This window comes from Geotrypetes seraphini, chromosome 4 (genome assembly GCF_902459505.1).
Source record: "Geotrypetes seraphini chromosome 4, aGeoSer1.1, whole genome shotgun sequence".
NCBI classification, from domain to species: Eukaryota; Metazoa; Chordata; class Amphibia; order Gymnophiona; family Dermophiidae; genus Geotrypetes; species Geotrypetes seraphini.
The window spans coordinates 318,858,769-318,873,867 of record NC_047087.1 but is presented as its reverse complement, the minus strand read 5'-3'; the positions used below and the strand labels follow the sequence as shown (position 1 = coordinate 318,873,867).

Sequence of the window (15,099 nt, the reverse complement as noted above, 5' to 3'; positions counted from 1 at the left end):
CCGGTGCCTTCCTACCCGGAGATCCGGGCGTGTCTCCTCAGTTCTTTCTTTTCCGCGGAGCTGAGAAGTTCAACTTCATCATGCGCTAGCTGAATTCAGTTAAATTTGCCTTCCTTGTCTGCGTTTTCGCTTTCTTTTAATTACAGTTAACAGTTCTTTTCTTTTCGTAAAAAAAAAAAAAAAAAAAAAAAGAAGATTATTTCCTCCGGCGGGTCGAACGGGCCGGCCACGTGGCTCAGGCCCACTGGCTTCGACCTCGCGGCGGAGATTTTCCGGCCTATGTCCCGGCCAATCACCGGGTTTAAAAAGTGCAGCAAGTGCCAACGCGCGATTTCACTCACGGACCCTCACTGGCGCTGTTTGCAGTGTTTGGGCCCTGACCACATTCCGAAATCGTGCAGGCCTTGCTCTACCCTTACGGCACGCTCATTCAAGCGGCGTTGCCTATTGTGGGAATCGATGTTCAAGATGGACGCAGCTAAGGATCCCTCAGCCTCCACTTCATCCGATACCTCCCCGGTTCGGGCAAAACCGGCATCGACCCCTCCTGCATCGAGCGTGGTGAAACCGGCATCGCTCGCCCCGACACCATCCACGAGCTCGACGTCGGTGCCTGCCCCGGTCTCCTCGGTTCAGGTACCTCTTCCTTCCACAGTGCCACCAATGGTCATCAAAGTGCCGAAAGCTACTAAGCAGAAGCACTCGGCCTCGAAGGAGCGCGATGTCCGTGCAGGAGGACCCCCTTTCGGTGCGGATCCCTCCTTATCGGCTTCGCTACGGTCCGTGCTGGAAGCTCAATTCGTTGAGCTCATGCAGACCATCGGACCCGGGCTCATCGCTGCCATACAGGGTGACCTCCCGGTACCGATCCAAAGGGGCGGTCCGCCCCCTCCCCCTCCCCCACACCGTTCGACCTCGACAACCGACGAGGACGAACGGGGGAGGGCGGCGATGCCCACGCGGCAAGCCTCGCTTACCGATATGCCGCCATTAGAACCCATTACGCCTCCGCGCCAACATGGGACCAGACCTCCGATCGACACTCGAAGCCCTGGGCATAGTCAGGAAGAGTTCTTCCGTACTCCTTACCAGACTTGGGTAGCATCGCAAGAACCCGCATCGCAAACCCAGTTACGATCCACCGCTTCCAGCCCTATCCACTTGGGGGCCTCGGGAGACCATGCGATGCACAGACGATCCCGATCCCCGTCCCGCCACCGAGACGGGCACCGATCGAGACACTCATCCTGGCACTCCTCACGCCATTCGGAGGTGTCACCGCAGAAAAAACTGCAACGTAGGGGATACTCCTCATCAGAGGTGTCCCCTCCGAGGGGCCCGGAGTACGAGGAGACACCGGTGCCCGATTCTCCTTGTCACTCCCCGATGTCCACGGACCTGGAGGCCTCATCCTCCTCCAGCCCGTCCCACAGACCGACGCTGGCGGAACAATTGTCCTTCTCATCATTCCTCCGACAAATGGCGGATGATCTGGATGTGACCCTTGACACGGGCTCCAGATACTCCAAAGAGTATCTGGACACCATGCATTTACCTAACCCTCCAACGGAGTCGCTTCGGCTCCCCTTGCATAAATTACTGGACCAGACCTTCATGCAGTGCTTCGAAACGCCGTATTCCATACCGGCGATCCCCAGCAAACTCGATGCTCGATACCGCATCGTGCACCATAAAGGGTTTGAGGGCCCTCAACTCTCCCACCAATCCCTACTGGTCGAGTCCTCCCTTAAACGCTCTCACCCCTCCCAGGTCTACGCCTCTGTACCGCCGGGCCGAGAGGGGAGAACGATGGACAAATTTGGTAGAAAATTCTACCAAAACTCCATGATGGCGTCACGGGTGCTAAACTACAACTTCTTTTTCTCTTCCTATCTGGAGTTCTTCTTGCCGGTGCTCCGCAAGTTCACTCCGTTCATAGACAACCAAGCTCGATTCGAGTTCGAGGAAGTGGTAGCCTCCCTCTCCCAATTACGCCTCCAGCTGATGCAATCCTCCTTCGATGCATTCGAACTCTCGGCACGCGCCGCCGCAAGCGCGGTAGCCATGCGTCGCCTGGCCTGGCTCCGTACTATCGATATGGATCCCAACCTACAGGACAGACTCGCCAACGTACCATGCGCTGGAGCTGACCTGTTCGATGAGTCTATCGAAACTGTTACCAAGAAGCTGTCGGATCATGAAAAATCCTTTCAATCCATCCTACGGCCCAAACCCAAACCTCAACAGTCTCGACCTTCCAGGCCACCCCTGATTTACCAGCGGCGTTACATGCCCAGACAAACGCCTGCTGCGAGACAGCCTGCGAAGAGACAACCTCCCCAGAAGTCTCAGCAAAAACTCCAGCCACCGGCTGTACCTAAGGCTCCCCAGCCCTTTTGACGCCCCTCCCGGGAGCATAACCTCGGCCTCTCCCATAGGGGGCCGCCTCCATCTTTTTTACCACCGATGGGAGGCCATAACCGCGGACCTATGGGCCCTCTCCATCATAAGAGAAGGATACTCTCTTCAATTCCACCGGGTCCCCCCGGACCATCCTCCAAGAGAGTATCCTTCAAGCTCGACGCAGACCGCCCTTCTTCTTCAGGAAGTCCAAACCTTACTTCAGCTTCGGGCTGTCGAGCCGGTCCCGTCAGACCAATTGAACCGAGGGTTTTACTCCCGGTACTTCCTCGTCCCGAAGAAAACGGGCGACCTGCGACCCATTTTAGACCTTCGGGCCCTCAACAAGTTCCTGGTCAAAGAGAAGTTCCGCATGTTGACTTTGGCTTCTCTATACCCCCTCCTCGAGCAGAACGACTGGTTATGCTCCCTGGATCTCAAGGAGGCCTACACTCACATCCCCATTCACCCGGCCTCCCGAAAGTTCCTCAGATTTCGGGTGGGAAATCTGCACCTACAGTATCGAGTGCTACCATTCGGCCTATCTTCGTCCCCCAGAGTCTTCACAAAGTGCCTGGTGGTAGTGGCCGCGGCACTCCGGGACAGGGGTCTACAGGTGTTTCCATACCTCGACGACTGGCTCATCAAGGCCCCGTCAGCCCCAGAGGTCACTTCGGCGGCCTTGGCTACAACCTACTTCCTCCAGAATTTGGGCTTCGAGATCAACTTCTCCAAGTCTCATCTACAACCCACCCAGTCCCTCCCCTTCATCGGAGCGGTCCTGGACACCACCCGACTCCGAGCATTCCTGCCCCGGCAACGCATGGAGTCTCTTCTTCATCTCTGCCAGTCGGTGGCTACTCGCCAAACCCTACCGGCGAGACAACTGAGGGTGCTCCTGGGCCATATGGCCTCCACAGTACACGTGACACCCTTTGCCAGACTCCACCTCAGGATCCCCCAGTGGACCCTGGCATCACAGTGGAATCAGACATCCGATCCACTGTCCAAACGCATCGTAGTCACACCTGCCCTTCGGCAGTCTCTACTTTGGTGGATGACCTCTTCGAATCTATCCAGAGGTTTGCTGATGCATTCTCCCCCCCATCAGAAAGTTCTCACAACCGATTCGTCGAATTACGCATGGGGGGCCCACCTGGAGGGTCTCCGCACCCAAGGATTCTGGACCAGTGCGGAAAGACTACACCAAATCAATCTATTGGAACTCAGAGCCATCTTCAATGCGCTCCAAGCTTTCCAACACCGACTCCACGACATGGTAATCCTCATTCGCACAGACATTCAGGCCGCCATGTATTATATCAACAAGCAAGGAGGCACGGGCTCGGCCCTCCTTTGCCAGGAAGCTCTACGAGTCTGGGACTGGGCGGTGCGCCACAACGCCCTACTCAGAGCAGTATACATCCAGGGGGAGAACAACGTCTTAGCAGACAAACTAAGCCGTCTGCTACAACCGCACGAATGGACTCTCCATTCCAACCCCCTTCACCAAATCTTCACGCAATGGGGGACGCCTCAGATAGACCTCTTTGCGGCTCCCCACAACGCCAAACTGCCTCAGTTTTGCTCCAGGATCTACACTCCTCATCGCCTCGAGGCAGATGCTTTTCTACTGAACTGGGGGAAACGATTTCTATATGCGTTCCCACCATTCCCGCTGATCCAGAAGACTCTGGTCAAGCTGAAACTCGAACGGGCCACCATGATTCTAATAGCTCCTCGGTGGCCCAGACAACCTTGGTTCTCCCTCCTACTTCAACTCAGCAGCAGGGAACCAGTACCACTTCCAGTGTTTCCTTCACTACTTACTCAACATCAAGGATCACTACTTCATCCCAACCTGCAGTCTCTCCACCTGACAGCTTGGTTCCTCTCAACGTAACCCCTCACCAATTCTCACAAGAAGTGAGGGAGGTCTTGGAAGCTTCCAGGAAGCCCGCCACTCGACAATGCTACTCCCAGAAATGGACCAGATTCTCATCATGGTGCGTTTCTAAGTCAAAGGAACCTCAGCGAGCTTCCTTATCCTCCGTGCTGGACTATCTCCTACACCTATCTCAATCTGGGCTCAAGTCCACATCCATACGAGTCCACCTGAGCGCTATTGCGGCGTTCCACCAGCCTCTACAAGGGAAACCCCTCTCGGCCCATCCGGTGGTCGCCAGATTTATGAAAGGACTCTTCCATGTTAACCCTCCTCTCAAACCACCCCCAGTAGTTTGGGACCTCAATGTAGTCCTTTCCCACCTCATGAAGCCCCCGTTTGAACCACTCAACAGGGCCCCTCTGAAGTATCTCACCTGGAAAGTGCTTTTCCTTGTAGCCCTTACGTCCGCTCGCAGAGTCAGCGAACTCCAGGCATTGATGGCGGACCCACCATTCACAGTATTCCACCATGACAAGGTGGTCCTCCGCACTCACCCGAAATTCCTGCCTAAGGTGGTCTCCGAATTTCATCTCAACCAATCCATTGTACTTCCAGTATTCTTCCCTAAGCCTCATTCTCACCACGGAGAATCGGCCCTTCACACTCTAGACTGCAAACGTGCCTTGGCTTTCTACCTGGATCGCACCAAGCCACACAGAACCACTCCTCAACTTTTTGTCTCCTTCGATCCTAACAAGTTGGGAAGACCCGTATCAAAGCGCACCATCTCTAATTGGATGGCGGCTTGTATCTCTTTCTGCTATGCCCAGGCTGGATTATCACTTCCTTGTAAGGTCACAGCCCATAAGGTCAGAGCAATGGCAGCCTCAGTAGCATTCCTCAGATCAACACCAATCGAGGAAATTTGCAAGGCTGCCACCTGGTCCTCGGTTCACACATTCACCTCACATTATTGTCTGGATACCCTCTCCAGACGGGATGGACAGTTTGGCCAAACAGTATTGAAAAATTTATTCTCTTAAGTCGCCAACTCCCCCTCCATCCCACTGAGGTTAGCTTGGAGGTCACCCACTAGTGAGAATACCTGCCTGCTTGTCCTGGGATAAAGCAATGTTACTTACCGTAACAGTTGTTATCCAGGGACAGCAGGCAGCTATTCTCACGTCCCACCCACCTCCCCTGGGTTGGCTTCTCAGGCTAGCTACCTGAACTGAGGAGACACGCCCGGATCTCCGGGTAGGAAGGCACCGGCGCATGCGCGGTGCGGGCATCTAGAAACTTTAAGTTTCTACAAGCAACACGTGCTTGTGAGACGTCCGTACCGGGGCTCTGTCTGATGACATCACCCACTAGTGAGAATAGCTGCCTGCTGTCCCTGGATAACAACTGTTACGGTAAGTAACATTGCTTTAAGTGTAGAGACTGCAAGTTGGGATGTAGTAAGGATCCTTGACTCTGAGTAAGCAGAGAGGGAGAAACTGGTAGAAGCAGAGGCTCCCTGGTGCTGAGTTGAAGTAGAAGGGAGTACCATGGTTGTCTGGGCCACTGAGGAGCTATCAGAATCATGGTGGCATGTTCTGTCTTGAATTTGACAAGAATCTTGAGAATCGGAGGGAATGGAGGGAAGGCATAGAGAAAATGACCCGCCAATCCAGGAGAAAAGCATCTGCCTTGAGACGCTGGGAAGAGTATATTCGAGAGCAGAACTGAGGCAGCTTGTTGAGGGGAGACGCAAATAGGTCTATCTGAGGGGTCTCCCATTGAGCATACACCTGACGTAGAGGCGAGGAATTGAGTGTCCATTCGTGAGGTTGCAGAAGGCGACTCAATTTGTCTACCAGACAGTTGTGCTGACCTTGAATATATGCAGCTCTGAGAAAGATGTTCTGATGGATTGCCCAATCCCAAAGCTTCAGAGCTTCTTGACAAAGGGAGTGAGATCCTGTACCTCCCTGTTGGTTGACATAATATATGGCAACTTGGTCGTCCATCCGGACAAGGACTACGTTGTCGTGAAGAAGGTGTTGAAAATTTTTGAGAGCATTGAAAATCACTCTGAGTTCCTACAGATTGATGTGACAAAGACGGTCCGCAGGAGTCCAATGACCTTGGGTACGGAGTCCATCAAGATGGGTTCCCCATGCGTAGGTTGACGAATCTGTTGTGAGAACCTTCTAATGAGGGAGATTTGGAACAGCAAACCTCTGGAAAGATTGGAAGAGAGCATCCACCAGTGGAGAGACTGCTTCAACGGAGTTACTGTAATTTGTTGAGAAAGCGGGTCGGTAGCTTGTTGCCACAGATGCCAGGGTCCACTGAGGTATGCGAAGGTGAAGTCTGGCAAAAGGAGTCACGTGAACTGTAGAAGCCATGTGACCGAGCAGAACCATCATTTGTCTTGCTGAAATTGATGTGAGATGAGACACTTGATGGCAAAGGCGAATGAGGGCATCCCGACGTGGTGGAGGTAGAAACGCTCTGAGCTGGACAGTATCTAGAGTGGCCCCAATGAATTGGGGAGTCTGAGATGGGGGTCAGCTGGGGTTTTGGAAAGTTAACTTCGAACTCCAGACTTTGGAGGAACATAATAGTCTGTTGGGTCGCTGCACCTGTTCCTAAAGTATCTAGACAACTGATCCTCTCTTCTCTCTCCCCTCTATAGCGATTAACTTGTTTTATCACACTCTCCTCAAAAATGGATTTCCTGTCCTATTAACCCTCTTTCTTCCTCCCCTCTTAAAGTCAATCAATTTGTACCTTTGCTTAATCTTTGTAAACCGCATAGAACTTCACGGTATTGCGGTATATAAGCTGTTATTATTATTATTATTATAACCCCTTGTTGAGAGGGGGCTTTGATAAGCCAGTCATCCAGGTATGGAAAAACTTGAAGACCCTGGGCACGGAGGGCTGCAGCCACCACCACCAGACATTTCGTGAAGACTCTGGGGGATGAAGTGAGTTTGAAAGGAAGAACTCTGTATTGTAGATGAAGATTCTCCACCCTGAATCGAAGATATTTGCGAGAGGCTGGATGAATCGGGATATGAGTGTAAGCCTCTTTGAGATCCAGAGAGCATAACCAATCTCCCTGATCCATCAGTGAATATAAGGTTGGTAAAGATAGCATCCGAAACTTCTCTTTATCTAGGAATTTGTTGAGTGCTCTGAGGTCCAGAATGGGTCGCAAATCCCCCGTCTTCTTTGGGACTAGAAAATAACGGGAATAAAAGCCCATGTCCCGTTGGTTTGGAGGAAACTCCTCGACAGCTCAAAGGCGAAGAACTTGAGCTTCCTGAAGAAGAAGGGGAAGTTGCGACGAATTGGAAGGACACTCTCTTGGAGGGCGATCTGGAGGCACCTGAAGAAAGTGAAGTGAGTATCCCTCCCGAAGGATGGTGAGAACCCAGAGATCTGAGGTGATCATCTCCCACTGGTGATAAAAATGGTGAAGACGACCTCCTATGGGCAGAAGAGAATTGTGATGCAGGGAGGTTGGTATGCTCTGAATGGGAATGTCAAAAAGACTGAGCAGGTTTAGTCGCAGCAGGTGTCTGAGCCTTCTGTTGTCGTTGTTGTTGTGGAGGCCTTTTAGGCGGGAGGCCTGGAGAAAGCTGGTGGTGTTTTTTTTTTTTTTTTTTTATAACGACGTGGTGGTTGCTTGTATGGCCAAGCAGGAGGGGTCTTAAGCTTTGGCCGAATCAAGGAAGCAAAAGAGCACTCATGTTTAGAGAGGTGCTTTGTAGCAGCTTCAATAGAATCATCAAAGAGTTCATTCCCCTGGCAAGGCAAGTTGGCTAGACGGTCCTGCAGATTGGGATCCATATCAACAATGCGGAGCCAGGCAAGACGGCGCATGGCTACTGCAAAGGCTGAAACTCTAGAAAAGAGCTCAAAAGCATCGTATGTGGCTTGCAACCACTGTTCTCTCTAAGCTGGGTGAGAGTCCTCCAATTGCATTGCTACCATTAGGGGGCAGTGCTTCAATATTGTGTCTTCATCACTAGGTACAGGAAGTTTGCCTGGCATTCTGCACAGCATGCCTATCTCTCACTATTGAAAATGTGATAGTGAAACAGTACCCACCACTGGCAAGACAATAGGTGGAGGACTGCTGCTCAGCTTAGAGGGAACAGTGCTTGCAACATGAAGAGGCGAAGTTGAGACAGAGTTTTGATGATCTGTTTGAATTCTGGAAGACTTTGTTCCTCAAGAGCCGGGTAGAATTTAGGCAGTAATTTGAGGAAATGGTTGAAATAAGCCGTGAAAATGTAGTTATAATTGAGAATTCTATTAGCCATCATAGAATTCTAGTATAATCTACGGCCGAACTTGTCCATGGTACGACCCGCCCTGCCAGCTTTCTTTAAAGAAGATTCCACCACCAAAGACTGATGGGATAATTGAGATTTCTCAAAGCCTTTGCAGGGTACTGTGCGATACCTGGATTCCAGCTTGGATGGAATGGCTGTGATGGAATGAGTTTCCATATTCCTTAAGAAAGTTTGCTTCAATACTGGAGTCATAGGAAGCTTCAAGGTCTCCTTGGGTGGATGAGGCAACTCCATGTCGGCCAAGTATTCAGGTGTATACAGAGTGGAGATACAGTTGAAGAACTTTTCCCATGTCGAAGACGAACCTGGTAAAAGAGGCAGACTTCGAGGTCGAGGCATTTTCTGGAGAAGGAGTGCGAGACCGAGGAACTACTGAGTAGGAGGGAGAAGCCTCTCTGGAATACTGAGTGAGACAGAGGCTCAGAGTCGAGGCGCACAGTGATTGAGGAAGCTGCGCTGCCTGCGTGAGGAGGAGTGAGTGAATGTTTGCGCTTCAAAACCCTCGATGGTGAAGTTCCCGGGGTTCGAGGAACAGAGTGGGTCGAGGCAGGAGGAGAAGGCTCCCTCGGAGGCGGTCTCGATGGAGGAGTCCTCAACCTCGGACTTCGAGGAGAAGCAGCCGGTGTAATAGCTTTGCGAGACTTATGTTTAGATTTGGAAGAAGTCTCAGTAGCCTTGGATAGATGAGGCATAGAAGTCTCAGTATCCAAAGAAGGCGAAGATTTCTGTTGAAGAGATGGCTCCTGAGGAAGTTTGGAAGCGAGATGCCTCGAATACCTCGAGCGATGCTTCGGTCGAGGTGGAGGAGTAGGTGAAGAGTCACTGGATGAGAACCGGTGAGACTTCCGAGGCTTGCCTTTAGGTGCTTCCACCAGGGTCTCAGACTGCTGCTCAGGCTGGCTCACAGGAAGCTGGGTCGAGGACGGGAGGAGTTGAGCCATGACCGAGGAAATTTGCGTGGTCAGAATGGCTTTTAACATGCCCTCGAACATGGGCACTGAGACAAAAGGATCAGGTCTCAAAGGTGCAGCAGTGTGCTCCAAGGAGGATGACCTCAAGGTTGAGTATTCCCGATGCTTGGAGGCACGCTTAGCTGGAGGTCTAGTCAAGGCAGGTAGGCCGGTAGATATGGCCTGGGATGCCTGTGACTCTGGAGGCTTCTTAGAAGTAGTACCTGAAGGAGAGACAGGAGACTTACCCGTCGAGGTCTTCAGAGGAGATGCCGCCGAGGCCGAAGGAGTCGAGGTCGAGGCCTTGGTGGAGGCAGAAGCTGGAGTTGAGGTCGAGGCCGTCCCCGAAGCCAAGGTCGAGACCTTGTCAGCCGGCTGGTCCATCATGCCAAAAAGTTGAAGAAGCTTGGCACAGCGCCGACGAAGGGCCCGAGGTTGGAGGGTAACACAGCGTGAACAAGCGTCGGGACAATGTTCAGGACCCAGACAAACAATACACTGACCTATGGGGATCGGTGATTGAAAGGGTCTTGTTGCACTGGCTACAATTTTTGAACCCGGTTAGAGGCTGGGACATAGAAAAAATGAAGCCTGATGTACTGAACGAGGTAAGCGGCCAGGCCTAGGCAATAAGGCCGCTGCCGGAAGAGAAAAGAAAAAATAAAAGTTTTTTTTTTTTTTTTTTTTTAATACGGTATGAGAAAGAGAAGAAAAAAATAACGAAACGCGAGCACAGCGACTAATAAAATAACGAAAGCCGCGGTGAGAGAAGGCAACGAAGGCTGCAGAGCTAAAGAAGAGAACTTCTCGGCTCCGCAGAAAACGTTGAACTGAGGTTCTTCACAAGAGACGCGTGCCCTAACTCAGGCGGGAAGGCACTCGCGCATGTGCAGTGCAGCACTCGGAAGCTCTTACAAAGATCTTCAATCAAGTCTGCTTTCGAGGCTGTCCACTGCGGGGCTTTGTCGGTGATGTCACCCACTGTTGAGAATATGCTGCCTGCTTGTCCTGGGATAATGCTTGAATCAATGATTAATGAGAAAGTGAGCTAATATGCTTCTATTAGCAAATAGTTGGAAACTGGAAGGAAGAATTTGATTTAATTCTTCAAACAGGCAACAGACAAAATAAGAATTTATGTACATATCATTAATGTCATTCTTCAGTAGGATGTGTGCTTCCTCTAAACTCCCAGGCCAAGACTGGAGAATTATAGTGAATTTGAGGCTAGTCCTCTGTGAACTTTGTCTGAAGGACCAGTAAGGGACCAAAGTAGTCTCTTTCTGACCAGTGATGCTACAGGCTGTTTAAACCTTAGTCTAGTTTTGCAAGAATTAGAGCAGTGCCCGCAACCTTGACTAAGAGAAAGAAGGCCGACATTTGCCTATCAGTTTAGTGGTTAAAAGAGAAATGATATATTACTAGGGAAGGAAAGATTTTGGAGTGTAGGAAACCCCTGTTTCACGACAGAGCCATTATGATCTGTTTTGTTTACTGGGTTTTCCCAAGTAATTCCTTTTTACACTGAGTTGAACATTCAGAGCATTGTCCATGGTGATTCCAGAGTGGTACTTCCTAGCAGTAAACCCAGCATTGTACTAGGGTTATTACTTTATTGTCTTCATTACGTTGCACTTGTTCATATTAAATTTCATCTCCCACTTAGTTGCCCAGTTCCTCACTCTCACACAAGGCTTTTGTTTAACTTACTTTGTATAACTGTTAACTGCAGATTTGATCACTTCAGTCATTGCTTCCTCTCCGGACCACCAATGAAAAGTTAAAAAGTTTTATGGCAGAATGGGGATAATTAAGAGCAATGGTTGGCCTCTTGTTTCAGGAAGCATTTAAAGCCGTGGAGGATATTCATGGGTTGTTCTCATTATCCAAGAAGCCACCCAAACCCCAGCTGATGGCAAATTATTATAACAAAGTATCAACAGTGTTCTGGAAGTCGGGGAATGCACTCTTTCATGCAACTACGCTCCACCGTCTATACCATCTCTCTCGGGAAATGCGGAAGAATCTGACCCAGGAAGAGATGCAGAGGTGAGTACTGATAGATGGCTTTCACTCCTAGGGTAGATATAGTTCTTCACATTACAGGCACACAGTGCAGAACCATTATTCCCTTGGAGTTGTACAGAATGATGTAGACCAGGGGTGTCCAACCTTTTGGCTTCCCTGGGCCGCATGGGTCAAAAAAAATGTTTCTGGGGCTGCACAAACGCTGCAGCAAGACAAAGAAGGGAGCCGGCAAGATAGTAAACACCCGGGGGAAGCAGAGGAAAACACTGTATCGCCCTCGACCGGGGTCGCACTAAATACTTCATGGGGCTGCGGGTTGGACACCCCTGATGTAGACAGAGGTGCTTTTAGAGTGAACACTGCAGAGCACAAGATGTTTTGAAATTTACTGCAGATTTCGTATTTGTTACACTTAATGCAGGTTAGGAATAGTAACATAGTAGATGACGGCAGATAAAGACTTGAATGGGCCATCTAGTCTGCCCAACCTGATTCAATCTAAAAGTTTGTTGGGGATTTTTTTTTTCTCTTCTCTTTAGCTATTTCTGGGCAAGAATCCAAAGCTCTGCCCTGGACTGTTCTTAGGTTCCAACTACTGAAGTCTCTCTCAAGGCTCACTCAATTCCATCTACACCTTCCCAGCCTTTGAAGCCCTCTCCAGCCCATTCTCTCCCAAACGGCCATATACAGACACAGACTGTGCAAGTCTGCCCAGTACTGGCCTTAGTTCTTCAATATTTACTATTATTTTCTGATTTTAGGTCCTCTATGTTCATACCACACTTTTTTTTAACACTCACCATTTTCCTTTCCACCAACTCTCTAGGGAGCCCATTCCAGGCATCCACCACCCTCTCTGTAGTGAATATAACTTCTTTGTCATCATCAGCAGATGAATCCAGACGAGTGGGTTAAGTCCACCTATCAGCAGGCGGAGATAGAGAGCACATGGTATGCTCACTGGTGACTCGGTATTCTGTATCTTCACAAGCGGATGGATGGTCCTTATCTTACTCCTGGTGTCTTCTGCTGAACTTGGCCTGTATGTGGTGGCTTGGCCCAGCTTCAGGTGCAGCTAACTCCTGTTTTAGCTGTGGGTATATCAGGCTTCCTGGGTGCCTGTTATGGGTATAACTGGCGGTGCCAGTTCCCTGTCCATTCCCGGTTCATTCATTTCACTGGATCCCGCACTCCTTGCTCCCTCCTCACATTACAAAAAAAAGGAACAACTTTAGCGCTGGAGTGCAGAGTATTGGAAGCACATTGTTACTGAACCATCAGTGAGTGCCCTTTTCCTCTCCACTATCTGTTCAATGGAGGATTAAAGGTAGCTGTGGATCCCTTCTTCCTCTGGCCTTCATTTGGTTGCTTTCACTTTGCAGCTCCCGTGCCCATGGACTCCCTCATTGGTGCGAGGTCAGGCGTTCATGCCTTTCCTGCAGGGAAAGATTTGATTGTCAGCTCTTTATCAGCGTCCTAGAGATCCATATCACTCTGGTGATGTTGTGGTCATTCTTCTCTCCCCTTCCTCTGTGAGATCTACTACCTTCTCCTGCTTGGGCCTGCCATGCACTCTTCATTTGGGGCCTGGTTTCTGGGTGTAGCCCTTTTTTCTTAGTCGGTGGTGGCGGCTATCCTTATTTTCAGTGTGCCAGCTGCCTCCTTAGCATTTGTTTAGTGAAAACTCCGGCATTCTTATTGTGGTGCCCTCTTGGGTCCCTCACTCCCTGTGCCCTGCGCACACTTGGCCATGAAGCCCCGAGCAGGGGTCTTTCTCAGTGTGCTCCATTTCAAAACACGTTCAGATGGCTTTTCCAACTTTCGTCTTTAGCATCCAGGGGCTACTGATGGCCGTGCTAGAAACGTAGAAACATAGAAAGATGACGGCAGATAAGGGCTACAGCCCATCAAGTCTGCCCACCCTATTGACCCTCCCTATTAAGTCTAATGACCCCCTTAAGTATGATTGTAATTATACTTCCACTCTACTGACCCGCTCTTTCAAGTCTATACCCTAGTGACCCTATCCCTTGGCATCAACTCCTGCGTGGGATTTAGTGATTCTCCATAAACCCCCCCCCAAAAAAAAAAAAAAAGTTGGGGGATTCCCCCTCCCCCCATTTTTAATGAACCTGTCATTTACTTGGATGTGATCAGCTGTTAAGCAAAAACAAAACAGACAAACATCCAGTTTGAACTGCGAGGGGAAATGGATAGTACATTTTTTTCTTAGTTTTATTGAGTAATAACTTTAACTGTCTTAATAATTTTCTTTAACTTTTATTGAGTAATTTGTGTTAAATTTAGGTCGAGTATTGATCCAGGCTGTTCTTGCACAATCTTTAATATTTCGCTCATGCTCATTAATGAGACGTCTGAGCCTGCATTTCATCCACCAGCTTTTTGAAGTTGGCTGAATATTGTGTGAGGGCCAGTCTCGGGGATGTTCATCTGTCATGTTGGTACGTCGTGTACTCTGTCATTTTCAGATGGGAAAACGCAGCTTCACACAAATAAGTTTAACCGAAACAGGAGTCTACAGCTTAACTGTATCTTCTCAAGTTGGGAAATTTGTCTCTAGGCACTAGCTTCCAAAATGATTCTTGCTCAGCAAGGTTCTTGAGAAAAATGTCATGTTTAAGGGCTAATATTTCGTTTTCAAGAGATGGCTTGTTCAATGAGTCATTTTTACTGATAGCAGCTGCAGTTTCTTTAATGTCCACATCTACTTTAAATGGATATGGCAAGTACTCTACAACTGTTCCAATTTTTTGGAAGTCACAATCTATTTTCAAATTCCTGGATAACAGAACAGATTTCTGTCACATACTTCTCATTCTGAAAAACAAAATTTGGATATTATCCCTGATGGCCCTGCGAATTAGGAAAATGATCAAAAGTGTTGTTTGCAAGGCCAGTCATCATTAGAAGTCGCAAGATTGTTGGCGGTATATAAGAATAAAGTTATTATTATTATTATTAGCTCAAATTTGCTCTTGTAGGATGAAACTGTACTCATCATCTCGCCAATGCATTTGTTTTTACCTTGTAGTTCAAGGTTCATATCACTTAGTTCGCCTGCAAAGTCAGCGAGAAATGCCAGATCACATAATCACTTCTCATCTTCCAACTCTGCTTGGTTATCTCCCTTCTCCTTATTTCATTCAGCAAATCACAAAATCTTTGCAGAAATTTGTGCCTACTTAGCCACCTTACATCTGTGTGCAAAATTATTTCTGCTGCCCCTTCAAGAATAAGGTTGAAATGCCTTCTTTGAAGTGATCTTCCACGAACTGAATTTACAGTTTTGAAAGTGATGTCCATGACAGTCTTTGTATTGAGTCTCTTACTTGCCAAAATGTGCTGGTGAATGATGCAGTGGTAAGAAAGGAAATCTGGGAAGTCGTCATGCTGTCTACAGAGGGCTATGAAACCCTTAACCTCACCTGTCATCCAGTTGGAGTGAGAAAGCAACACA

At 49.3% G+C, this 15,099-nt stretch overlaps 1 protein-coding gene across 3 annotated transcripts in view; it reads left to right on the top strand.

The window, feature by feature from the left end:
* The window catches only part of EIF3A (eukaryotic translation initiation factor 3 subunit A), a 330,727-nt gene that overhangs the window by 30,492 nt on the left and 285,136 nt on the right, over positions 1–15,099 (top strand). For all 3 annotated transcript variants that reach the window (XM_033943256.1, XM_033943255.1, XM_033943254.1), the window contains exon 6: positions 11,434–11,642. In XM_033943256.1, coding sequence (XP_033799147.1) covers positions 11,434–11,642 — 209 coding nt within the window. The remainder of the gene's footprint in view (positions 1–11,433; positions 11,643–15,099) is intronic.